Here is a 27,173-nt window from a genome sequence, read left to right as displayed (position 1 = left end):
GCTAATATATCGGCCGATGCCGATAATATAAAAAATGGCAAAAATTGGCCGATTAATCGGCCAGCCGATATATCGGTCAATCATTACTTGCGACAAATGCTGGTTGAAGAATGGGATGCCATTCCACAGCAGTGTGCCACCAGGCTGGTGACCAGCATGAGGAGGAGGTGCCAGGCTGTTGTGGCTGTGTATGGTTCCTCAACACACTACTAAGGCTCCTATTTGTTAAGTTAATAAATTGTTAAATTGCCAATATTTCTTCTTTCATTCAGTCCACCAAACGTGTCAATGGCAGAATAAGCTGTTTGGCATTGGGAGAGAGGATTTGGCAAATTTTTAATGGGCGCAACCCACATACTCGGCTCTATTGCAAATTAAATAAAATTAACAGGCTTTCCAATAGTATAAGATTTATTACCAAGAAGCATTGTTACAACAAAGAAATAATCTACCAAACACACATTTCCTTACTTTTTGTGCCAAGTTTTTATATTATATGTAAAAAAACGTCAACACACACGCCCACAGACAAGAATCTCACCTCCAGCATGAGCTGAGTGAACTCCTCGTTGCTAAGAAACGGGGGTTTCCAGTCCTGTCTGATCTCACTTGACTCTGGCTGTGCTGCAATTTCTGTACAAGGCAACATCAGCATTATTTCACACACACCAAAAAAACATAACACAAGTTCCACTGGCCAGCAAATATACTAGTAATGTTCATGCTATAGATGGATCTACTAACTTGCAGTGCACTAAGTGCTTGTTGAAATTGTGTCATGTAAAACAGTATAATATATATATGTGTGTGTGTGTGTGTATAAATTACCTTTGTGCTTGCGCAGGTGGTCAATGCTCTTCTGCAAGATGGTTGACTTATCCATCTTCCGTGTGTTGCCAGGCAACATGGTGCCCAATTCTTTGATGAGTACATTGAACTGGTCTCTCCTCCTCTTCTCCGATTTATTCCGCGAAACTCTGAATCAGCAGCAAAATTAATTTAACGACTTCACAGTTTCTTTTCCAGGTGGGCATTAAAATAATAATAATAAAAAAAAACAGGTGCTATCATTTTTTAAAATCACATCAAGTACAAATAGCCTTACCTTTTGGCCTTATCCCGCTCATCCTCCTCCATCAACCCATCAAAAATACTGCCATCATCCCTGTGGCAAAAAATTATCTTTAAATATTGTGTGTGTCATGCAATTTAGAAAATTCTGATTTCTTCCTTCATTAAGCTTTTTTAGTAACAACCTTATAAAAATTCCATGGGACAGAGCAACAAGGAAAAAGAAAAGAATCAAAGAGTAGCACAGAGCAGCACAGGTATACTGTTATAAAGACTATGACTGAAATGTTTAACTACATCATTCCTTCAAAGCAAAGCACAAGATTATTTTAGATGCACAATGAAATACACAAGGAAACACAATTAAACTGTATGGGCGTGGTTTAAAGGAATTTAAGCAATTTATGCTGAGAAAACATCTAAGCATGTCCCTTTGAATGTGTGGTTTGCACAGTAAAGCAAAAAATCATAATCAACTCTGCTGTACTGCACTTTAATCAACCACGATAACACTGACTGAGTGAGCATCAGCCTAACTCAATCACTGCACGCAATAAACCAATATTTATACTTAGAACTTCATTAGCAACAGCTGTATACACTCAGTACAGAAGCATGCACTTTTAAATAAAACTGCTTGTGGTAAGGAGTTCGGCTGTACGTAAAGGTTAGGATCTAGGATCAGCTCTGTCTATCCAAAACCAATGTCCAAGAGAAGCGTATCAAAACTGAAGTGCATCACTTGATCAGATGTTGTCCCTTGATAACACCAATGTAACTGTACAAAAAAATGACTAGGCAACAATAAATACATTTCCAATTTAATTTCAGCCATGTGTGCTGCTGGGCTGCTCTGAAAGATAATATTCATTAACAGTTGTAGTGTTTAAACAGCCAACGAACGAATGAATGAAATAAATCTACAGCAGTGGAATATATCCAGGATACCTGTCTATGGAGCTCATGGTGATGATGTTTCATGGGTCAATCTGAGGAAAAAATCCTTGAAGCATTGGGGAGACATTTGAAGAAGCCTAGAAATCACAAAAATACAAAATGTCTAATAAAGATCTATAACAATATCAGTACTGTATAATATAGGCTATGACAATCAAGATGCCCACATCCATATATATTTTTTAAATAATAAAATACATGTAGTATTACAAATTAGTGCTTTGGTTTGTTTACTTTGGGGTGTGTGTGTGTGTGTGTGTGTGAAAATTGATGGGGTGTTGTCCACCTTGATTCTGTTTGTGTTTTTCTGAGGTCCACGGTGATGCGTTCAGTGATAAAAGGCCCAATATTGAAAACTCAGTGTAACGCTCCACATGGGTTTTCTCTCAAGCTGATTCTATAAAGAAATAAAAACAGTGATGTTATTTTTCTAAACCTCAACCTAAATGTAATAAACAAGTCCTTCAAAGGTTTGAAGTGAAATTGTTCATTTCAGAGAACTGTACTCGACGGGACTGCTTTACAGCGATGAAGAAGGAAACAGCATAAAATGGCTGTTGACCGAAATGGCTCCCTAACCACTCATTAGTATTTTAAGGGTCCATATACTGCACTAAGTAGCACGAGAAATGAATTTGGAAGCTTTCACTGTCTGGTGCTTAGCGACAAAGAAAATTGGTCCACATTCAACTCACGAGGTGAGCTATGATGTTTATTATAAATTAGGAGTGCGCTGTGGGAGACTGCAGTGCACTAGAATCATGCTTGAATTCAACTTTACGATTCAGACACTCAGAGTACGGCTGATGTACTAAACAATGCCCTAAAACAGTAATAGGATGCCATTTTGGTCAATGTCTGTATCACAAACACATCCCTGTTATTTACAATTCAAAACAACTAGTGAAGCACATGTCCTCTGAATTTTTATATGTACATCATTATTAATACATTCATTACAGCAAATATAAGGGGTGGGCAATATGACCCTAAAATAATATCACGATATTCATTCTTAGCACACCATTGCAACAAAATAAATGTTATATTAATATTAATTATATTCATTTAATGATATTTAATTTCTTATTTATATTCTACTCGATTACATTTTATTTTAGTACAAATCTAACAATTTCAAACATTCAGAAGAAACAACAAATAAATGTATAAACATTTGCTTATTTTGTAAACAACTAATTCACCAAGATCCTGACATTGTATAAAAAAATATTTATCATCATCATCATCTTTCCACTTGTCCATTTCAGGGGCGCGGACATATTTAGATTATTGATATTTTATATCCAAACCACCTCCACATGACTGAATTCACTCCTCTGTAGAAGCAAATTTTTGAACTGTACGTGTCTCTGTGCCTAAATGACTCACGTAATGAACATATGCCATATTACATTTAACTGCAACGATGCATTACGTAAACAAAGAATATCACGATAATCATAATATTGATTATTTTTTAATCATTTACGATATTATTGCACACAATGAGATATGGCACAGCCCTGGCATATAGACTATAGCATTCTATTTAATACTACAACAAACATGTGTGTCAATATATGCCTTTTACACTATGTAATTAGCCAACATTTTAATATTTACAGGAGCATGTTAGTGTCCAGAAAAAAAAAATTACACCAAAGACAAACATACAAGTAAAACTGTGAATATAAATGCATTGGTGAATGAATATTACACTTATATTTTGGGACATTAGGGTGTCACCTCAAGCACTACTAATATTCAGCATCCATCTGGATGATGCAGCAGCAGCAAATCTGTGCCAGTACACTCACCACACATAAGCTATTTGGTAGAGGAAAGCTGAGACTAAGAGGGCCAATGTTTTCTCTGGAAGCCTGAAGTGGCCGCAGTCACATATTAAGCAGGTCATTGTGGTAATACCCTGACTCTTTCTAAGGAAATACTCAAGTATTTATGACCTCAGGAATTCATCACCTTGTTTTCATGCCTCTTTCCAAGGCTGACAATTTTCATTCAGTGATATGTACCCATCGCCGCTATTTGACATTGAATTTAACACCGACAACAGGGACCATGCCCCCCGGTTGGCCTCACCAACAACAACTCCAGCAGCCATCCATGTTTTCCTTGGAGGTCTCTAATTAAAGTAACTTTTCAGTAGGAATGGCCGGTATCCACATTTGTCAAGCTGTCACACCATCAAAAAAATATTACCACGGTATACGGTTTTACCAAGAGTGGCGCGGGGGATTCACAGTCGGGCTGCGTGAGCCTTATGAGTGAAGAGTTTTCAGCACTGTTCAGCCTCAGCTCACATTTCATATTTTCTGAGATATTAAAGTTAAAAAAACAAGTGATATAAAACTGTAGATAAGTGTCTTATGAGTATTTTCGTCCGTTTAAAGCTTCCTTCCTCTCTCTTTTAACCCAAACTCAGCCCTAAACTCACACCTGCAGTGGGTTACTACTGGGCTTGTGTTTTTTCTCCACCACACACACGTCATAAATACTGTCCTCACTATGAGATACCATCCACATTTTTAAATACCAGGGTACATTATACCACCCAACCCTATTAGTCAGGCCCAAACTTGCTTAGATTTAGTTGATTTATTCTGGTGTTTAGAGGCTATAGTTTTTGGTGGTTACATGTTAAGCACACGTGTCCTATTAATCTGACAGATCACATTTATCTTTTGAACGCCTTAAGAATAGATTTATTTTCAGCATGCGTGGTAGACCTTTTGGTACTCCAGCATCATACTGAGTTTAAAAGGACAGCAAGTGCTCAGACCAACATCACACTAAAACAGCTGTCCAAACATCAAAAACATGAGATCACAGCATGATCGTATAATAGGACCAGACGTACCCTGTGAAACTCCAAGTTTTTTAGACTAAAGTCCAGTGACAGCAATTCAACAATACTGTGTTTAACAAATTCTGTATGCCTTGCTACTGAGTATGGGCACATGAGCATCTATTTCTTGCAGTCACTTGAATTCTTCGCATGGGCACAATATTGGGGACAGACTGGTTTCAGAGAGCAAGACAATCGTAGACAGACAGGAAAGACGAATGTATATATTTTTTTATTTTAATGTCTAAATGAGATCTAAACGCGCTGAAAAAAACTATAAAACGATTTAAATAGCTTTTATTTGTATGTTTATGAATAATTATATGTAACTAGTAAGTACTCAACATGGCTGATATTATACACACACCTCAGTCACCTGCAACCCATGGATAGCTTTTATGAAATTACTGAATCTAGATCTTAAAAAGGCGATGTCTACGATTGCAGGGAAATGCAGTTCTCTCTGGTTGCTTTCATTCTCTGCTTTTTAAGGTGGAAGTGTGTTCCTGATTTTCACAATGTGGAGTTCTGTCTGTTTTCTAGATAGATAGATAGATAGATAGATAGATAGATTCTAGCATGCCAGACCCCCTCTTTTACAGACACAAGGGTTTCGAAATCATGTTATACCAGTTTAGAGCGCACAAAACCTGGAAAGCTAGCAAATGATGAGGAAACATCTTTTGAATTTAATAAAAAGTGCCAAAACACAGACAAATCCTTTTTAAAAACACCTGTATCCGTGTTGATGGTACCTCAGGCTGATTTCTTCCATTCTCACCCCTATAGACCTTATTGTTATTAATGTTAAAGGTGGAAAAAAATATATAAAAAACATGGAATAACCTGACTCCCACAACCTCCATAACCTCCCATCGCCCGACACAAAACCACAATTTTCTGACTCCAAAAAGCTTTTTTGAGCAAATGTAATGTTGAAGACTTTGTTCACATTCTATCCGAAAAAGAGGGAACGTTCTTCCCACTCGAACGGTGGCGAGCTTGGTATTCGAATAGTCGAGTCTCGCAAGGCTGGAGGCGAACTGCGGTTCTAAAACTCACAGCGTTCGTGCTCGAATTTGAACAGCCGCGTTCTCAGGAGACAGAGGCTCGATTCGAATTTCCGTTCCATTTTACAGTGAGCAGTCCTTTATTTTACCGCTGCACGATTTAACGTGAAACAACCTGAGCTTCGCCCCGTTCGCGGGGTTTGAGCTCGCCGAGTGTCGCATGCATTCACGGCTTTTTTTTTTAATCGTACGCCTAACGGCCAAACAAGCTCCGTTACGTTCTAACAAAAAAGCAACGCAGTGGGAAACCATTACTTCAACACAGACATTTATATACACACTCCATCCCTCCCTCTCTGATACTCACACAGTATGATCTCTCCCGGCTCCTCGCTCTAGAATGTGGGTCAACGGGCCTACTACACGCTACGGAAGCTCAAGCTGAAGCCGGACTGCTGCTCTTTCCTTCGGGATCACTTTCAAATGTGTTAGTTTCGACCTCGTCCCCCTTCGCTGCAGTTCTCCGACTCGTTGCAGTCCGTTTCAGGGTTCGGAAGGCTTGCATACACGTACAGTTTAATGGAAAACAACAAAACAGAAGGCCTAACCTACTTCACACGCTGTTACTTAGGAGTTGCTGCTGTCATGCGCACTACGGCTTTAGGGGGGCGCTCTCTCCCGCGCAGAGAGGGGAGCAGAACAGCTTGTGTTCAAACATGTGGACAGAGCTGCTGTTTGCTCGGGGGTCTTCCACGAAATAGGGGCAGTTCCAAGAACCAAGCATTAGGAGTTAGCTGCATAACTTAGATTATAAGATTTGAGGACGGTTGTTGTATAAGAATGTCCCGCAGACTCTTTGTTATCTGGCTAAACTAACACATCCTCCTTTTGGATTAGGCCGCTAGATTTCTCTGTTAGCTAGAGAACTTAGTCTGTTTTCAGTCATTAACTGAGCCTTACAACTAATTCCTGCTCATCAGAATGTCATATTTAGATTAGTGGTATAGATATGTCTCTACACATTTACCTTCATTCTGTATGTGAAACTATGAATAACATCGCCGTCCAATTAAAATATAATTTTTGTGGATTTTTAGTTTACTTCATCATTTAAAGGCAGCAGCTTGACTTCAAATGAAAGAAAATGATTCCCCTGTGAAGATACTATTTTAGGAGATACATATTTTTAATTGAACAGCGACAAAATGCAATCATTCCCTGTCTCCTCTTACTCATCCACCGATGATGAACCTGCAGGTCAAAAACCCCATCCCATGAATTGAAGGAATTGGTTCTTTAGATTTATGCCTTTTAAAGTCTTGGCTGTTTGAATCCACACATTTGATACTGCACTATCAATGTGGAAAAGCTCATTCATGAATTTGACTGCTTGTTTTTGCAAATTATGTCTAGCATCATAAACCATATACACAGACATCGGAACAAAGTTAACAGCTTAATTTGGAGTGAAGGGTGTCTTTAATGTGACGCATGTCTGAATGAAACACATTTGGACAGGAAGTATGGGCATGGTTTATTCGCTGTGACTGAATTGTGAAGCTATGGAAATATGTCAAACAAAAATGAAAGTGCAATATGCTAAATGGCAGTGTAATCCTACGTTTGATTAATTAATTCATTCATTGTCTTAAACTGCTTATCTAGTTCAGGGTTTCGGTGGGTCCAGAGCCTACCCAGAATCACTGGACGCAAGGCGGGAACACACCCTGGAGGGGGTGCCAATCCTTCGCAGGGTGACACACACTAAACCATTCACACCTATGGACACTTTTGAGTCGCCAATCCACCTACCAACGTGTGTTTTTGGAGCGTGGGAGGAAACCCACACGGACACAGGAAGAACACACCAAACTCCTCACCGAGTCACCTGGAGCGCAAATTCAACACTATGTGCTGTGCCACCAAGCCACTCTAGCTTAAAATTAAATTTACATTTACAATTTGAAGCCTTATGAGTATGAGTATATATATAATTTATAATTTTCTGGGCATGTGCAGTGCAATGCCATGACAGTAATTAATTTAAAGTACTTCAAATGTCCACATTTTGTTGGATTATCAAAATGTACTTATGTCATAGAAGCCTCATTTCATATTGTAAAAATAATTTTATCAGTGTCATTGATCTTATCGACGTCACTCATCGGAGAATCGGTTCTTCGAGTCGGTTCATTTGAATAATGGAATTTTGTAGTTTCTTTGAGATATGTTTTTACAAAATAATTAATGTAGTGTAACATAATGAAAGGCATTTAGCGGCCTGTAGCGGTCAGAAGAGGAATGTATCAGAGTCTAGTGCCACACCACACTGACACCAGAACAGGCAGAAAAGAGCGAGTCGCCTTTTAATGACGTTCAACGGCATGTTGCCTTTGCAGAGGAGATTTCGAGGATATATGAAGTGACTTATAAGCGGCTTTTACTTCATTCTCGAATTTGCGGTCTGAATGTGAGCCGACGGCCAGGTTAAAACCCAAAATGCTGCTCCGTTTTAGAAACCTCTTTACCTCCGGAGTCCGGGGGCACAGCTGCCGGCTGTTTTCTGTGTCGAGAAGCTCCTTCAGCGGCGGAAAAGTAAGTTCAGCCGTGTCCACGGTTTAAAGAAAACAAAACCGCGTGCTAACAAACTTAAAAACATGTCAGAATAACGCGTCCCACAATGAGAGGGGTGCAGAATAGCGTTTGTTTAAAGTCACAGAAAATACAAAGGGTTGGAAATATGTCGACTTTGTCTCAAAAGCTCAATGAAGAGTTGATGCACAGCAATTCGTCTGTTATCTAGTATAGAATAGTATGAAAAACTTAAGTAGTTCCACATGAGCATTAATTCATTCCTCTCAATGTGTTTGGAGGGATGTTTAATATATAATTAAACAAATACTTAATTATTACAATTGGGTTTAATTCATTGTATAAAATTCATTAAATGAATTAATGAAATAATTCAACCTGTCAGCATCACCCGTCATAGTCAGTGGGCGGGGCTAATTGCGAACTTTACAGGTTGGTTGGTTGGTTCTACAGCACAGTAAGCCATGATACATCGATCACATAAGAGCAGAAATACCCCTCAGTAAAAAAAAGAATTATTTAAAAAAAAAAAATACGTCATAAATAATACATTATTAATATGCATGTTTGTTAGTGTTTATTTATATAATAATGTCAAAAATAATGTTTTTCAGGCTGAATGCCATTAAATCCTCATAAGTATGATCCAAAAACTTGTTTAAAGCCCCTCAACCTTGTTGGTAATAATAACAATAATAGTAATAATAATTAATTAATTCATTCATTATCTGTAACTGCTTATCCAATTAAGGGTCGCGGTGGGTCCAGAGCCTACCTGGAATCATTGGGCGCAAAGGAATACACCCTGGAGGGGGCGCCAGTCCTTCACAGGGCAATACAGACACACAGTAATAATAATAATACATTTTATTTATATAGTGCTTTTCAAGAACCCAAAATGCTTACAATGTTTTTAATTGCTGAAATGGAACATGTTAGTTGTATGAAAAAAGAAGAGACTGCTCTCACAAATGTAAAGTAGGAGAATTGCCATCTTGGCTGTTGCACAGAAGCATCAAACTCGCTGTTCTCAGTCAGACTGACTTGATAAAAAATGACAACAAGACCGCCACTGATGCCTATTCTTAGCCATATCTGTAAGTCTGTGAAGCCATGCATGATCCCCAGTCAGGGATTCGAGATGCTCTCATTTTCCCTAGGTTTTTAGTGCTATTTTTCATGCCTCAGTACCAGGTCATGGATTTCTCTAATCCTAACCTGGAGATGAAAACATGGTAGTCGAGTTGGTTCCATTCGCAACACATGCCCCAACCAACACTGCCGTACATGAGCATTGCTCACCTCATCGGACAACCTGACCTTAGCTAACTGTCTGAGATAACTGTGATCCAATAATTCCAGGGGACGCAAGTCTTCGACATGGAACCGTTGTTTGAGATATTGCTTATCAGGTAGGTGAAGCAGCCTACAATGACTAGATGCTGTAGAGCCAACGACAGAGAGGGTGGGTTTGAAGACTAGTCCTGAAGGAGTACCTTACACTTCGAGGGGGTGGAACACATCTTATACAGTCTTCTCGAGCCTGTCCAGTGCAACCTGAGCATCACTGCTGGTTTCAGAAAGGCAGATGTTGCCTGCATAGTTCATGTCGCACAGTCTCCCACCTGGTGCTAATTGAACTCCCACATCGTGGAGTCCATTTAAGTGCTGTCCCTATTATTTCATCCATGATAAAACTGACGTAGAAGGGACAAGCAAGCCCATCCTTGGTGAACACTACTGCAGGTTTTAAAGGCATCAGTGGACATGATGTAGCATGGCATAGAACAGTATGTGGTTTTGAACACAGCCTCTCTGTCTGTGATCGGTTCTGGTTTAGCTCTGAAATATTATGTACCTTAGTTAATATGTGATCTGATGTGTGTGTGTTTATTTTTTTGCTCCAGGGTTTAGTACTGGGAGTGTATGAGAAGGAGAAAAATGGCACTGGAATACTTTTCACTGAAGCAGCAGCATCATTTGATAGATCAATCTCAGGCAAACTCTCAGAGATGCTGTCAATGTGAGTTTCTGCATTTTAACTGTTTTTTTTTTTTTTCTTTTATCTTTGGTGTGGCCTCATCTGGCTTCTCATTCTTATCATATCTCCCTGTAGATCTGGACCTCCTCTGAAGCAGGGAAAGAGCAGGATATTCTATGGCTTACATCAGGTATGTAAAGAGAAAAAGAGATATGTTAAGAGACATAGGCACGCAAATGGACCAATCACAACTCGGACTAATACAAGAGCCAGTACAAAACAAGACAGTGCGTATATGAGGATATATAGAGAGCCAATCAGAATGCAACTGGTGGAATCCTGACAGTATCAGACTCTTGTCACTTTTTGGGCAGATCATCTGTGTCTGAGATGAATGGCATCCTCAAAAACAGCTGCCCTGTGGTAAACAAACTGCTTGCAAACCAGATACTGTTCGTCATTGTCCCCAGAATCATTTAGTGCTTGAAATAGGAATAATGCTAATGACACAACACAAAAATAAGTTTATTAAACTACAGTGTTTTTATATAAAAAAACCAACCACTCGAACTATAACACCATTAATGTCAAAGTAAATTTACTCCCACTGAGTTTGCTGATTTGTGTAGAAGTATTGTACTGCCATTGTTTGTCTTATGATGTCAGTTTAATATGCAGCAGTTTTAACATGGCCATGGAATGTTTTAGATTAACACAAGGGTTGTGGTTTGGGAAAAACACATTTATTTGTCCCATAACGAAACCAGAATTCTTAATGTGGCCTTGGCTCTACCTACAGAATGATGACACAATTCGAGGTCTAAGATAAGAAGTCTAAACCTCTGGAAAGCTTGATCACTATGAGCTGTAAGAACTAGAATATAAATATTAGCAATTTTATTTTAAGAAAATCTAACAAATTATTTTTTACTCCAGTCAAAGCCAACATTAATGGGTTCTGTTTTTGAAATGTTGGCTGGAGATAGTATTAAAAGAAGTGAGTATTAAGAGAGGTTATTGACAAAAGCTGGTTTACAACCCTATATACACTGAACAATCACAGAATTAGGAGCACCGAACTTGTATCTAAACGCATTGTCTATTTTATCAGATCCAATGTCCATATAGTCATGGTGTGTTACAGTGTGTTGCGCTGGTACAAGTGAGAGATTTCAAACACTGTGTCCACACACTGTCCACTCTGTGAGACACACCTACCTTGTTGGTCCATCTTGTAGATGTAAAGTCAGAGACAGAAGCTCATCTGTTGCTGCACAGTTGTTGTTGGCTTGGTGTTTTTAGTTGGTGGACCATTCTTAGCCCAGTAGGTTTAAAAACTGAAGCAGCACTGCTGTGCCTAATCCACTTGTATCAGCACAACACACTAGCACACCACCATCGCGTAAGTACAAGGTAGGTACGTGTTCCTAATCCAATGATTGTACAAAGTCACTGAAAGAAGCATCACCCCTATCTTTATTGTTTCCCCCATCTTTTCACTAAGGAATTCCCTAGTGTAGCAGTAGTTGGTCTTGGTAAAAAAGGAGTTGGTGTGTGTGGGAAGGAGAACTGGGACAACTGCAAAGAGAACATCCGAGCAGCTGTGTCAGGTAAGAATGTGTCCCCAGCTTCCCTTATGGGATCTATACAAGACATCCGTTATCTGTCTGTCTTTGGGCCACATGGTGTTGCATTGAATACATTGTATCTACCAAGGGATATTTGCAGGTAGATCAGAAGGTGGAGTTTAAGGGAAGCAAGCTACATTATTCCCAGTTTTAGAGCAAGCATAAAGGTTCACTGCAAAAATATAAAAGCAGTGTTTATAGTAGAGGCTAGAACAGTAAGGATTTTAAAACACACAATTTAAGTAAGCCTTAAATAATCATGTAAAAAGCACAGTGATGTTCTGAAACTGTTTGTTATCCAACCGGTAAATGCCAGTCATTGAAACTTAGTATCTTTAGTGACACAACAGAGGTTTTACCACCATAAAATAAAAAAGAATGAAATATGTATAAATGTTTATATTTAAATACATCAGCCATAATAAATATACACATCAGCCATAGTATTATGACAACTTTCTTGTTTCTACACTGATTGTCCATTGTCTCAGCACTCTGTAGTTCAGCAATACTGACTGTAATTCTTATGCTGCTCTGCATGCTTTGTTTGCACCCTTTCATCCTGTTCTTCAATGATCAGGACCACCACAGATACATTTTTTTCTCCCCCCTCCTCAGCTGCAGCGACACTGATGTGGTGGTGATGTGTCAGTGTGTGTTGTGCTGATACAAATGGATCAGACACACTAGTGCTGCTTGAGTTTTTGAACCCTCTATGTCACTGCTGGTCTGAGAATAGTTCACCAACCACAAATATCCAGCTGACAGCGTCCTGTGTCAACTGCTGAAGGACTAAAAGACAACCAACACAAACTGTGCAGCTAGATGACCTACTGTCTCTGACTTTACATCTACGAGGTGGACCAACGAGGAAGGTGTGTCGTCTAGAGTGGGCAGCAAGTGGATATAGTGCTTAAAAACTCCAACAGTACTGCTGTGTCTGATCCACTTTTACCAGAGGACTACCTGCAAGTGCCGAGAATCATACCTGCTTTGTGGTGGGCCTGTGGGCATCCTTACTATTTAAAGAACAGGGTAAAATGGGGCAAACAGAGTATGTAGAACAACAGATGGATTACAGACTGTAATTGTAAAGCTACAAATTTCTCGTATATTGTCTGTGGAGATGATAAAATGGACAGTAAGTATAGAAACAAGGTGATGGTCATACTGTGAGTCATATTAATATATACTTTATAAACTGTCCAATACCATAAGTGATCAAGTAATAGTGAAATGTGATGATAGCTTACAAACATTGCAGTTGTTTTAGCTGGCATAAATAATAATGTACTGATCCCTGTCTTCAATGTACGTTGGACAACAATATCACAATTTTAATATGCATGGTTGTTCACCTGTTGGTTGAAAATATATAAACAAGTTTACTAGGGATGTCCTGATCAAGTTTTTTTGCCCCCGATCCCGATCTGAGTCTTTTAATATTCTTTTTAAACCGATCGGATACTTTTCCTAGATAGTACTGTTACACAGTGCACACTTATGGTGCTGTTCCACCACATGGGTCGAGCTCTACACGACTCGACTCGCCTCATTGGAATTTCACTGGAAATTTTCATCGGCCATTCATCGGAGCACGTCACCATTTAATACCTACTCTGCACTGTTAGAACCCGGAGTGAGCTAGGACTGAAAATTTTACCCGGTTCCAGGGACCAGGTACCAGATTTTGCCAGTGGATAAGCAAAAGAGTCATGCCACTTCAAGTAGAGTCATGTAGGTTCAATGCAGTGGAAAAGTGCCATTATAGTACATTATAGTTATTAAACTCAACCCAGTGTATCTGCTTTACACTGAATATCTCGCATTAAGAAAGAAATTGAGATTGAATCGGGACATCCCTAAAGTTTATACTTTGTTATTATTTCTGTTGTAACATTTTGGTGTGTGACAGCGGGCTGTCGGCAGCTTCAGGATCTGGAGATCCCTCAGGTGGAAATTGACCCTTGTGGTGATGATCAGGCAGCAGCAGAGGGCGCTGTGCTGGGCTTGTTTGAGTATAATGAACTGAAAAGTAAAAAGAAGGTCCAAGTGACCCCACAGCTACACGGCAGGTACTGGACATATTAACTGTATACTAATCACACGCAAAATGTTGCATTCAGTTAACAGCCATTCTTAAAGAAACACTGGGTATTATTTATACCTTAGACCTCCAGCTTCAAAATCATTGTGATGCTCTAATGAGCTGTATTGGGGAGAATAGAGCCTCCATCATTGCTACTCAGGGCTCAGTGTTGCAGAATCTGCAATATGTTACTTTTGTAGGAAGGTAGAAAACCACCCCATTCCTCCCACTTGATTTCAGGACAGTGCTGTAAAAATGAAGTACACTTTGCAACTGTAGCCCAGGATTAAAATGACCAAATCTTACCTAGTATTCCTTTAACGTTTTGAACAGTTTGAAAAGTTACCCCATAAATTGTATAATTTATGATAATATTCCATAGTTGGTGTTCTTGAATTTACACCTTTGGATCAATGCTTACAAGTGTCTTTGTTACCTGTGCAGTGCAGATACAGCAGCGTGGGAGAAGGGTGTTCTGTATGGAGAAGGACAGAACCTGGCTAGAAGATTGATGGAGGCTCCAGCTAATCATGTTACTCCAACCATTTTTGCTGAAACTATAGAAAAGAAGCTGTCGCCCTTTGCAGACAGGGTGATCATTCATAAAAGGTAGAGATCTGGGTCAGTGACTTTTATTTTTAACCTTACTTGCTCTAACTCAAATACACAGATTTATTTATCTCTTTCTCTTTTTATGTTTCTCTCTCTCTCTCTCTCTCTCTCTCTCTCTCTCGTTCTAAAGAATTTGGTTAAGAACATTGAATTTGGAAATATTTACTAATGAATGATATGATGCCCAGCATTATGGTTAATGAAGACGATTCTGTTCTTAATAAAGAGCTACTGTTCTCACAGCAAAACTTCTTAAATTTTATATTCATTCGGAATCTTTTAAGGGGGAACGTTGTGTTTGAATAAGAAGTAGACTATAACTTGGCTGATGTTCCACTTGTCTGAAGCTTTATTTACTGTTTGAATTACCACAGAAACCCATGTAACTCAAGCTGTGTAGTTTTGTAGCACTGTCTGTTTGTGTTTACTTTCATGCTGTTAGCGGTCTCCCGAATTTGGGAGTCAGTTCCTCCTTAAGTAATGTAACAGGAACAGCCCAAAGAAAATCAACATTATCTACAAATGGAGATATAATAGGGGAACATCCTCATCCCTCTTTTCATTCTTTTTAGCATTTGAAGGTCCTCCAGATCAGTTTTTACGCCATTTACTGAGCCAGGGCTGCGTATACACAGCGTGTATACAGACCGGAGACCTAGCAAATTGCAAAGATACATCCTTTAAATTTTATAAAAAAGTCACCTTTAATGTACGTGCATTTATAAGGAAATGTTTCACCAGTTTTTTAGATCCTCATCTGACAATTTCAAAGGCCACACACAAGTTTTTAGGTATACCAACACTTTTAATTTGTATCTCCTTTACCCCCAGACCACAGTCATGGATAGAAAGCGAGCAGATGGGGGCCTTTCTCAGTGTGTCCAAAGGGTCTGAGGAACCCCCTATCTTTCTGGAGCTGCATTACAATGGAAATCCAGACTCCAGGCAGGCTCCTCTAGTGTTGGTGGGCAAAGGAATCACTTTTGACAGGTAATGAGTCCTACAGGTTGTTGTAAATTGTATTAAACACTCATGAATCCTACACACTGACACAACATTACCAATTGATGTCTGTCTCTTGTATCTTTATTTACAATTGTGACACTACATTTACTTATTAAATGTCTGTAATTGTTTAAATGTCTCCAGTGGTGGAATCTCGCTGAAACCTTCCTCTGGTATGGATGCCATGAGGGCGGATATGGGTGGAGCTGCTACTGTATGTTCTGCCATTGTCACAGCAGCTGCTTTGAAACTACCAATCAACATCATAGGTCTGATTTCAATACACTTGATGTTTGTCTGGCGTTTGTTTCTAAACTTAACGGTCTATATTATCAGCTTTGTCAGAGTTTTTTAGTCACATTGTGCTTTCTCACTGGCCAGTCAGTTAGTCACAGGCTGGGAATTCAAAGTCTGACTGGAATGACACTTTATCTGGCCTGTCAGGTGCAGCTGAACTGTTATACCAGCTGGCCTTTTAAAAAATCCCGGCATGGGACCTGGACCCAAGGTCTGGATATGAAGACTTGTGTTCTAGTTCTTCATCAGTGGTCACTGGACGCTACCATAAGGATGCTGCTGGCTGGATATTTTTGTTTGTTGAACTAGTCTCATTCCAGCAGTGACAACATTCCAGCACCACTGCTGTTTCTGATCCACTTGTATCCAATATGTTCTCTGGTCTCATTGACTATAACTGTTAGCTGTGGTACATGGCATTAATATTTCATTTTAATATATATATATTTTATTATCAGGTCTGGCACCTCTCTGTGAGAACATGCCTAGCGGAAAAGCCAACAAACCTGGAGATGTGGTGCATGCCAGGAACGGCAAAACCATTCAGGTATTTCCATTTCGTACGGACTGTCCAGTGGTGTCTCCACATGCAAAATGATATGTGAAATCCGATATGGCAGATTGGTATTTAAATGTGATGTTTGGCTTTGGATAGGTTGATAACACTGATGCTGAGGGTCGTCTCATTTTGGCTGATGCACTTTGCTATGCTCATAGTTTCAATCCCAGGGCTATAGTCAATGCCGCTACGCTTACAGGTAAATATGCTAACACTTTCAGTCTCACATGCACAAACTAGGCCCAATGATGACTGACATGTGACCACTTGCTGATGTTTGACACACTGTGGAATTAGAACTCTTAGAGAGATGTTTGAATGCAGCCTTTTTGAAATGTCTGTCGTTATGATACATACTCTGCATAATGTCATGACACCTTTTTCAGCTTTTGAAAGCGCTCCATTTTGACTAGAGCACCCCTGACCTAAAGGAATACCAGCAAAGGGGTTAATTAAAAGTAAAACTATTCACCTCCAGCAGATGTATACCCTGAAGCATTCAAAATATAAGCAGTGGTCTTCTCTCATTTGTGATGGAACAGGAGAGACATCTGCCTAAAATGTTGACAAAATAATGAAGGACTAATGAGCCCTTATGGCAGAGTAATGGATCCTTGTGTTTTATACAACACTAGAACAGAGAGTCAAATGAATCCTCCTGCTTTAGGAAACACACATGAATTAGACGGAAGGCCTTTATATGAAAGGAATTCTTAAGCCTTTGGGAACAGGTGTAGATAAACAAATCCTCCTGTTTTAGAAAACGTGGGATGTTTATTGGTGTAGGTTGTGCGTTCAACAGGAGAACTGAATTCTGTACTGTTTCTGAATATGAAAGTTGTAACGCATGGCACAGTTAAACAACAGAAATAACGTGGATGTTTGCGAGTGTATTTATTAATATAGAAGTATGTTGTGCCATGGCACGCACCACTTTTACCGCTTTTGGTGTGCAGATCACTATAGGCTGCGATAAAATGCTCACTAGATTTAATCAGATGAAAAGCCTTGTAACGCATGAGGTAACTTAATAAACAATTTTAACACGTTATTATTGTTTATCACGATAATCGTTCGTCAAAATTTCCGTTATTACTCAGGCCTAGCGCAAATACATTAGAAATATATTAGACTCTTACACATATAGCTGTAATGTTTTTGTCATTTGCCAGGTGCTATGGATGTAGCATTGGGTTCTGCTGCTGCGGGTGTTTTCACTAATTCAGACTGGCTTTGGGAACGTCTACACAAGGTAAAGTGATGAGAATCAGATTTTATTTTTTGTTTTATGGTTTTGGATTTTGATTGTTGGAAATTGTGTTTGTATTTGCAGGCAAGTGTTATCACAGGTGACAGGGTGTGGAGGATGCCACTGTTTCAGCACTACACCAAACAAGTCACAGAAAGTGCTCTGGCAGACTTGAACAATATTGGCAAATACAGCCGGTAAGTATATGCACATATAACACAACCACCGTTAAGATTTAACAGTAGACACAGTCAGTATATTCACACAAGTTCACTTGTACACTCTCATGCACAGACAAGTGCTACTCTACCACAATCATTATTCATCGTACATTAAAGTTTGGGACACCAATTTGAATATTTTTCCTTCCTGGGGTGCTAACATAATCCTCGTAGCAGCCCTCTCAGTCCCAGGAAGCAGACTTCTGACAAGGGGTAGTGAGTTTTAGTAATTTTTGTTATTTAGTGAATCCAGTGACCATCTGCTTCAAAGGAACACTGGGTAAGGTTTGTTATTTTTGCTCCTTGGCGTCCTCTACATTGCAGAGTATAATTCACGTGTAATTCCTGAAGTTGAGGGGAGGGGGGAATGGAGGGGTTACCCTCCTCCACATGCTACATAGTACAGTTTCTGCAGTACTGAGCCTGGAGTAGCCATGACAGAGACCTTGTTCTCCCTATTACATTGTGAAGCATCACAATGATTTTGAAGTTGTAATATATGTTTGTTAAAATTGAAGGAATCCATATTACTTAGTCAAGAAATTAAAAATCTGCTAAATTATAGTGTCATTCTGCTTCTGGCCTGAAATATTTATTCAGCAGTCAGAGCTGTCAGGTTGGATTTTGTGGACTGGCGTTTTTCGGACTGTGTCTGACAATTTTATGTATTAACTTCACAAGCACAGGCTCAATAAAGAAGTTTCATCTTGATTTACTGGATACCAGATTTACAAAGTGGGGGCACAGCTCAGTTCTGATATGTGCAGTGCTGAAAGTTAGCAAATGGAAAGAGAGTAAGAGATATAGCTGGAAATTAATTAAGCTCACTAGCGAGGCACAGAGCCATTCAGGAGGCCTGGAGCTAGTTAGCAAGGCTCAAGGATGTAAAAGGATGCATCTTTGGAAGATAAGTGCCAAGTTTTACTTATGATGGTGTCTTTTTCAAATTTTAATGTATTAAAAAAAAAAGTGTCGCAGTCACACGAACCCACAACATCCAGGTCCCTGGAGCCGAGTCCCGCTCCAGGTGACTGTCTGTGAGGAGTTTGGTGTGTACTCCCCATGTCTGCGTGGGTTTCCTCCCACAATCCAAAAACACACGTTGGTAGGTGGATTGGCAACTCAAAAGTGTCCGTAGGTGTAAGTTCCCAATGATTCCAAGTAGGCAATGGACCCACCGCGACCCTGAACTGAATAAGCGCTTACAGATAATCAATGAATGAATAAACAAAAATATTATTGCTGTCCAAAACAAAAGCATATAACTCTCAAAATAGTAACTTAACAAGAGAAAGGAGAAAACCTTAGCTTTCAATGAAAGACAGCCTCAATGTAAAGGTTTTATTCCAAGTAATTTTGCAGCATTTCTATTGGTCCATTCATCATGAAATTTTCTCACAATGGACACAAATTTCACAAAGAACATCTGCTGTGTTTAAATGGTGTACTAAACTAAAAATGACAAAGGAGATAATGAGAGAAAATGGAGATACATGTTTTTTCTTTGGAATGTGGTTTTAAATAACATTCAATATTTTATAAAAGAATCACACGTTCTTTGAATGCTGCTTCAACATAAGCGAGCTCAAAATCTTGGAGTCTGCTCAAGGAAATGAAACGCAGCCAATCCATGTTACAACATGTTCTTCCTCATGTTTCTTGCAGTTTCATACTTCCAGCAGAAAGTGTCTTTAAGAATTGCCACATTTAAGAAGTGTCTGCCAGACACTAGTCAGTCATAAAGCTTTCTTTGTGCATTTTCAAAACGGTGCCATGAAAAAAAACACACCGTTGGAAACCAGTGGATGTGTTTGCTGATAGCACATGATAATATTTCATTAATGCATTATCTAGTGGATAAACCTGCATTATAGCTCTGAAAAACTAATCATTATCAAACTGAATAAATGAATGAATGCTGTTTAGCATAATTACCAGGCAGTTTCCTTTTAACCATTCATTATCTTAACCACACCCAGGGAGCAGTCGTGGTTTCAGTACCTTGCTCAAGGGACTTGGGGATTGAATTGGCAAACTTCCGGTACCAAGCCCAGCCCTCTAACCATTAGGTTGTGCTCATGAATATAAATTGTTTTCCAAGTTAAGGCAAGTTCACAAAGCAGGTAAACGTGGTCTAAATCCGATCTGTGACACAGATGTGTTGTTTGTGTGGCTATGTGAACAGCACTTTTTAAAATCACACTTGGTATTGAGATCTGATCTGTGTCAATGTGACTCTCTCTGAACGGCCAGGTTAGAATTCATGTGATATTTACGTTTCTCTGGCCATTGAAAATGATCTCCAAAACTAGGGTACGTAGCATATTCTTATATAGCATAAAAAATTCTTTTGGAAATGTGTATTAAATGTTTTTATTAGAACAAAAAAAATAAATAAATAAAGAGAAGAGCTTTTTAGTAGTTCTATATTAGTTTTATATTTTTCATGTCGGTATGATTCTGCATATATATGAATCATGAAAATATTAAACTCATTATGTCTCTTCTCTTTGAGATGGATAGATAGATAGATAGATAGATACTTACTTTACTTACTTACTTACTTACTTTATTGATCCCCAGGGGAAATTCAGGAATGAGGACATGTTTGCAAGAGACCTGAGAAATTTGCGCTTAGCGTGAAGGAAACATCAGTTCATGCTTTAACATTCTTTAAAGTCTTTCAAGCAACCCTTTTAAAGGTTTGGGTTTTTTGCAGCTGGGGCTCCCCCTTGTCTGATCACTTTTTTACAACACTGTACTGAAATCATTGGGGAGGTAAGGGTGACTTCCTACTGTCCTCCAAAAGTTACGTAGTGCAGTTTCTGTAGTGCTGAGCCCAGAGTAGCAATGACAGAGGCTTTATTCTCCCTATTAAAGCTTAGTGGAGCATCACGATTTTGAAGCTGTAATTTAAAGGTAAAGAAAATGGTCATTTTTTGATGTAGTGCCACACAGTAAAATACAGTCCGGTTCCTTTCCTTCAATTCAAAAAGAAAGTACTTTGTGTGAAACAGTCGGACATATGGAAGATGGAGACTGAGACTGAGATGAACAGAGGTAAAATAAAGCTTAAATGCCACTTATGCTTTTATACACTTGCACATTACCTCTTCACTTTGTTGCCATTGTTGGCCTTGTGTTTGTTTATTGCTCCCTTTTTATAAGCTGTCTATCCCTCAACAGCTCGGGTGGAGCCTGCACAGCTGCTGCATTCCTGCAAGAGTTTGTCACAGTCGATCACTGGGCTCACCTGGACATTGCCGGCGTGATGACAAATAAAGACGAGGTTCCCTACCTGCGGAAGGGGATGTCTGGGAGACCCACGAGGACGCTAGTTGAATTTGCTGCTGTGTTTTCCACTGAGCCTTAAGGTGACCTGCGTAGAATGTTAATGATAAGCAGAGTCATTTTCAGCTACCACAACTGTAGCTGACGTAAATGTCTTTTTGACACATTTTTTTTTGCATTAGATGTCCGTTACCCAGTTACTGAAATAGAGGTCCCTCCATCAGGGGCCTCCAATTCAAAGTGAATTTAATGTGAGATTTATGTTTTTATAATGATGACATGCACAGACTACAGTGCATTTCAAGTGATCATTTCAAGTTGTTTACTTCAGGTAACATCCTCTACAAAAAATTCAAAAACTTTAAAAAAGTGGACTGAAACAATTTGTGCAGCAGCAAGATGTCTCCAATGAATTCTTCAGCCTTTTGAACATCTATCTGCTGATAATATACAAATCTATAAGTTGGGGTGGATGTTCGTCAATAGGGTGGCAGTTTTTAAATTGTCTGTATCATGTAACTATTTATAAATCTAATAATGTCATTTAGCTTGTCTGCTCTTTGTCGTTTGATTATATATAATTGCATTTTTTAATGTTTTTCTAATATTCATGTAGAGACTGTAGGTGTCCCCACACAGTAGTCTACAACCTCTAAAGGCATGGGGGCGGGGGCAGTCCCTTATCCAGTACACTTACAGCCGGTTATTAATCAGCTGTTCTCCAGGCTGTGTTGAGTAAGGAATGTTCATGTTAAATTCACAAGTAAATGATGTAATTACTGTCAGAAGCCCTGCAGTTGTGTAATTTCCAATCAAACATCCATTGAGTAGAGTTTGTTTTTCAGGTGCAGGCAAAAGCAGAAAACTACTCATTAATTTAACTGAATATAATAGCTGTTAATCAGTATGTAGCATAGCCATATTTTGCCTCTATTAGAGCTTCCATTATATTTGAGACACTGGCTGAAAAAGCTTTGAGACTGATGGGGTTACCCTTGCAGGGGTGTTAGGGAGTTCCATGTGGTGTTATATATTTTAATATTTAGTTTAATGAACAATGAACATTTAGAATTGGAATTATTTTACCCATTTTCATTTCCTTAATCATGCTGTGTATTCTCCTCGATCAAATTTCCACAACATGTCTAACTTGAGCTTAATGCCATTTTGTTCACTGACAATTAAGTGATTAAGTAATAACTAGATAAATACATACAAAAAAGTAAATAAACATACCTTTAATTTTAAATAAAAAATTGTGGTTACTTACAAATCTTTTACATGTGTTGTTGAGCATGGGGAATACCAGGTGACAGGTGCAATGTGTGAGATTTAAGGGATTTAATGGAGCAAAATACACAAATCCATGATTATTTTTTAATTAGGAAAAATCACCTCTAAATTCAAATTCTGTTTTCATCTACTTGGAAGTAGACCTTCATATCCCTACTACTTATAGTGAGAGTTCCTTTTTCAAATGCTTCTACATTAGCCCAAATGGCAGTCTTTGTTATTTTAAGTTGAAGCATCCCATTAATGGCAAGAAAAAAATGCAGATATTTAAAAAAAAAAAAAATTAACATGATAGAGAACGCTAGTTGCACAGACTAAGTATCAGTAGAGAATACAGGCTCCTCTTTTCAACAATTTCCCAAAAGCTGAGTTGATCAGTCTGACCCAACTCTTTCTCCAGAGGACTGGTGTGGTATTCCCAGTTTGAGGAGAAAACATAATTTTCACTTAGCCTTGAGATTCCTTCTGGTCCATACACAACCAGTGATGCACTCTGGCTCAGAGTGGGCAGAAAAAGAGGCAAATATGAGCTGGCCAACTAACTGCTCCTGCTACAGTGGATAGAGCATACCTGCAGTGGGTAACCCCACTGGGCAGACCTTAAGGCACTTGGGCAGAAAGCTCACCCAAAGCAAATGTTCAGATCGTTTGGTGGGATGAGATGTGTATGCACCACCATTCTGTGGGAAGAGATGCATGTAGACCGTCATTCGGTTGGAAGGAGATGTGTGTAGACCAACGTTCAGTGGAAGGAGACACGTGTAAACACGTTCGGTTGGATGAGCCATGTGGTTTTTTCATGTGGTATCACAACAGGTACACTTAATCAATTAGATATAACTTATTTACACTGTTGTTCAGTGATACGAATATATATATATATATATATTGATCATATGAACGTAAAAGCATTACCCTCAAAATCCAATCTCTTCAGTGGATCCTTTGATTTCATAATCTAGTGGTGTGACACTACAGCTAGTGTCGTTGCCACACTGCTCCAGTGACCTCAGAATCACTATTTCATCAGGTATGTTGGGCAAGAGGCATAAAAGAGACATGTGCATGTAGCTAACAAGTGTGGATGAGTCATAATAGTAAATAAGCAGATAAATATCGTACAAATATGTTCTGTGCGTGCATATGTACTATAAAAACTATTATGTGCAGGCTGTTGCAGAATTATAGAACACAAGATGTAAATGCTGTACATTTGTGCAACATTATGTTACAGAGGAATTAATACCAAGGAAGGTGTAGGTTCAAGGATGTGGATTCAATCCCAGTCTCAGATCACTGCCTGTGAGAAGTGTGGTGTCTGTGTGAGTTTCCTCTTGGTGCTCAGGTTTCACAGAAACAAGATGATGGGCGGATCTGCCGTGCAAAAGTGTGTGAGTGATGGTGTGTGCTTGTGGGTACCTTTGCTGGACTTTCCTGCCTTTAGCCTTAGGTTCCAGACCAAACGTAAGCATCAGTAGCAGTTTCAAAAAAAGTACATAGCATAATTTCTTTTTTTTTTCTTGTGCAGACATAAAAAGATTAATCAGAGCTTTGAGTGTATAAACCTGATTTAACAACAAAGATGAATTATGCAGCTTCATAAAACATTTAAAAAAATAGACCCTACAGGTGCATCTATTAGTCCAACACAGCCAGGAACCCTGTCTAAGCAGACCTTGCTTTGAGACGGACCTCAGCTGAGTAAACAGAACCATAAGCACTGTTATGAGTCAATGTCACAGTAAACTGGATGTCAGTTCTTGAACTGTGTACTGTTAACACATGAAACACGCACATTGCCCTTGATTTTGACTTTGAGTGCTGTTCATATATGAAGTCATAAAGAACATGACGGCTAGGGGTTTCTAACAATACGTTCAAACAAATTGTGATTAGTATTTCTCAGTTTCTCTGCGTAATTTCTTATCCCCATTTCACCCTGCTCTTCAATTGACCCCCACAGAGCAGGTATGATGACACAGAGGGCTTTAAGAACTCCACCAGCCCTGCTGTATCTGATCCATTTGCACCAGCACAACACAAAATAATGTACCGCCATCACATCAGTGTCACTGCAATGTTGAGTATGACCCACTATCTAAATTGTACATGCTCTGTGGGGGCCCTGGCCATCGAAGAGCAGGGTAAAATGGGGGCAAGACTTTATGCAGAAAAGAGGTGGACTCCAGTCTTTAGAACAACAATGTTCTCCTGTATGGTAAGTGGAGCTGATAATATGGACAATGAGTGTAGATACAATCCAGTGATTGTTCAGTGTAGTGTCTGAAAGCCTGAAACCATCAGCCAGCAGCAGAGAAACTCTGGAAGCACTAGATGGCAGCCTAAGGACAAAGTATTCTCAGTCTACTCAATGTACACAGACACCTACAGGAAATATGTTACGTACATGTGAATTGCAAGTACTTTGTGTGTGTGTGTGTGTGTGTGTGTGTGTGTGTGTGTGTGTGTGTGTGTGTGTTTTGACCCTGTGGTCTAGCAGGTCACTGTAAGCCGATGGGGAATTTGTGCAATAAACTGTTAATCTGTAGCAAAGGCCCGGAGATGGAGGCAAGTACGACTGTTCTAACAGCTCCCAGCTTTAAAGCCTCTCTGTGGGGACTCACACATGCCTTGTTTTTAATCAGAAAGTTCTCTCTCATTTAGAAACGCCCACACACATTTCATAATCACATTTTGTTGTAGCTTCGTTGATAACAAACATATCAAGATATATGCCAAAAGTAGGGGAATAGAAAAAGTAAACAAACTTGGAAGTAAAAACAAACTTGGATTCCTGTAAAATGCGAATGTAACGTTTAAATGGACCACAATTTTAAATAAATAACATCAAGTAAAGATTTGGGTTTGTGTAAATATGTAAGAACTGGCTGCACAGTGGTATTTTGAAAAGGTACAAACGTTCCCTGGAGTTGTGGCCAACGAAAGAGCTGAAGTACACTGATCACTCTGAATTGTGGCGCAGAGCTATGTTCAGTCTCAAAAAACACACACAAAAAACCCAAAACTATATGATTAATAAACAACACTTAATGTTACCAACAATGTTGTTGTGGTTTCCAAAGACTGTGGTTTCCTTTAGAGATGGTGTTTTGCAACATCACCAGCTAGATTATGGGGGCAGCAAGGCCATCTGCTTTATAGCGGAATACAACCAACAAGGTTCCATGTGAGTAGAATATAGTAGGTACCATGCACTAGATAAGCACTATTAATGTTCTCCTCCAAGCATGTTGAGGCAGTTGATGACTGATGTATATGTCTAATATTGGCCCTTGACAAGTAGGAAGACTTTTAGTGGAAAGTTTGGGGTTTACAAGCTGATGGTGTAGACCTACCACTTTCATAACAAGACACAAAAACAGAAAAATTTAAATTATAAATAAGTAAAATCTTAATTTATTTTGATATTCAGATTGTGAGCTGTAGAAATAAAGTAAAAAAATTGGAAAACAAATGAAACCACACTTCTGTTTTTATATTTTATGTACAACTGCACTGATGAATGTTACACTAACCCAGAACAACTTGTTTTATGCTTGATTTATTAACACAAACTGACTGGGTTGTTTATTTCAGTTTGTGGGATGGTAGAATCTAGACTCCCAAAGTAATGTGCAAATGGTGCTAAAAAAATGCTTATTATTCATATGTCTCTTTTAAGAGTAAAATAAAATGCTAAATGCCCTTTGACATAGCTTTAGTGTATTTAGCTACTTTCTCCTCAGTAAGCTAACAACTTTTTTTAACACAGTAACTTGGCTGTAGGAATATCTAATCAGGAGTGGCTTGTAACTTGAGAAGTTTTTGTTTCAAAGTAGCTTTGCCAAAACTGTCAAGGTGACAGTGACAAAAAAAAATCCCTTAAAACACGAGGAAGAATCATTGAGAGGAACCAAGTCTCAAATGAGGAGCTCAGCTTCCTCGTGTGCTAAAGAAAAAAAAACACATAATTTTAGAATATATGTTAAAACTATTTGTAAAATATTTGTTGAATTAAGTTTAAAAGTTTTAAAAGATTGGAAAATGTATATTCAACCGTGTTGTTGGTAATAAATTTGCTTGTAATAATACAATGATGCAATTATGGGCTCCAATCTTCAATGCTGTTTTTGCAGTAGCTATATACTGTAGTTGTGTGCAGCCAATCTATAATTTATTTACCTTTTTTATTTATTTATTTATTTTAAGGTGCGTATTGTGTCTCCTGTATCTAGAAGCACTGACAATATCCATAATATACTCAGAAAAAGATGCAGTGAATTATGTTCCTAATATATATCTGCACTTACTCTTAAACTGCTTCATGTTTTTATTTAATCATTAGGGGATTTTTGTTGTTGTTGTTGTGGTTGTTGTTTTTTGTTTCGGTTAGGTATGTTAAGTCAGGATCGAGATGTGTTGATTTGGTATTCAAACATTGAACTCTAT

General features: G+C 38.8%; 2 protein-coding genes across 4 annotated transcripts in view; one reads left to right on the top strand and one right to left on the bottom strand.

Moving 5' to 3' along the window:
- The window catches only part of clockb (clock circadian regulator b), a 29,909-nt gene extending 23,386 nt beyond the window's left edge, over window positions 1-6,523 (bottom strand). For all 3 annotated transcript variants that reach the window (XM_066649560.1, XM_066649570.1, XM_066649578.1), the window contains exons 1-6: window positions 6,275-6,523; window positions 2,315-2,425; window positions 2,020-2,105; window positions 1,106-1,165; window positions 829-977; window positions 542-633 (exon numbers count right to left, since the gene is read on the bottom strand). In XM_066649560.1, coding sequence (XP_066505657.1) covers window positions 542-633; window positions 829-977; window positions 1,106-1,165; window positions 2,020-2,036 — 318 coding nt within the window. In that variant the 5' untranslated portion in view covers window positions 2,037-2,105; window positions 2,315-2,425; window positions 6,275-6,523. The remainder of the gene's footprint in view (window positions 1-541; window positions 634-828; window positions 978-1,105; window positions 1,166-2,019; window positions 2,106-2,314; window positions 2,426-6,274) is intronic.
- A 1,697-nt stretch (window positions 6,524-8,220) lies between these two features.
- Window positions 8,221-22,653, top strand: lap3 (leucine aminopeptidase 3). Its single transcript, XM_066660440.1, has 13 exons — window positions 8,221-8,502; window positions 10,407-10,522; window positions 10,616-10,670; window positions 11,985-12,090; window positions 14,024-14,183; window positions 14,642-14,806; window positions 15,641-15,799; window positions 15,959-16,083; window positions 16,570-16,658; window positions 16,767-16,869; window positions 17,843-17,922; window positions 18,004-18,116; window positions 21,327-22,653. Exons 1-13 carry the CDS (start codon window positions 8,407-8,409, stop codon window positions 21,511-21,513), a joined length of 1,554 nt encoding a protein of 517 aa, XP_066516537.1. The 5' UTR covers window positions 8,221-8,406; the 3' UTR covers window positions 21,514-22,653.
- Window positions 22,654-27,173: the final 4,520 nt, after the last annotated feature.

This window comes from Hoplias malabaricus, chromosome 2 (assembly GCF_029633855.1).
Source record: "Hoplias malabaricus isolate fHopMal1 chromosome 2, fHopMal1.hap1, whole genome shotgun sequence".
In the NCBI taxonomy this organism is placed as follows: domain Eukaryota; kingdom Metazoa; phylum Chordata; class Actinopteri; order Characiformes; family Erythrinidae; genus Hoplias; species Hoplias malabaricus.
The sequence above is the reverse complement of the archived record's forward strand: the minus strand, read 5'-3'. Positions and strand labels throughout refer to the sequence as shown.

Bases quoted from the DNA above. Each gene is read 5' to 3' on its own strand.
- lap3 (XM_066660440.1), top strand. From the start codon at position 8,407: ATGCTGCTCCGTTTTAGAAACCTCTTTACCTCCGGAGTCCGGGGGCAC. The intron at 8,503-10,406 runs GTAAGTTCAGCC...TTTTTGCTCCAG, and splicing joins GCTCCTTCAGCGGCGGAAAA to GGTTTAGTACTGGGAGTGTA. The intron at 16,870-17,842 runs GTAAATATGCTA...GTCATTTGCCAG, and splicing joins CAATGCCGCTACGCTTACAG to GTGCTATGGATGTAGCATTG.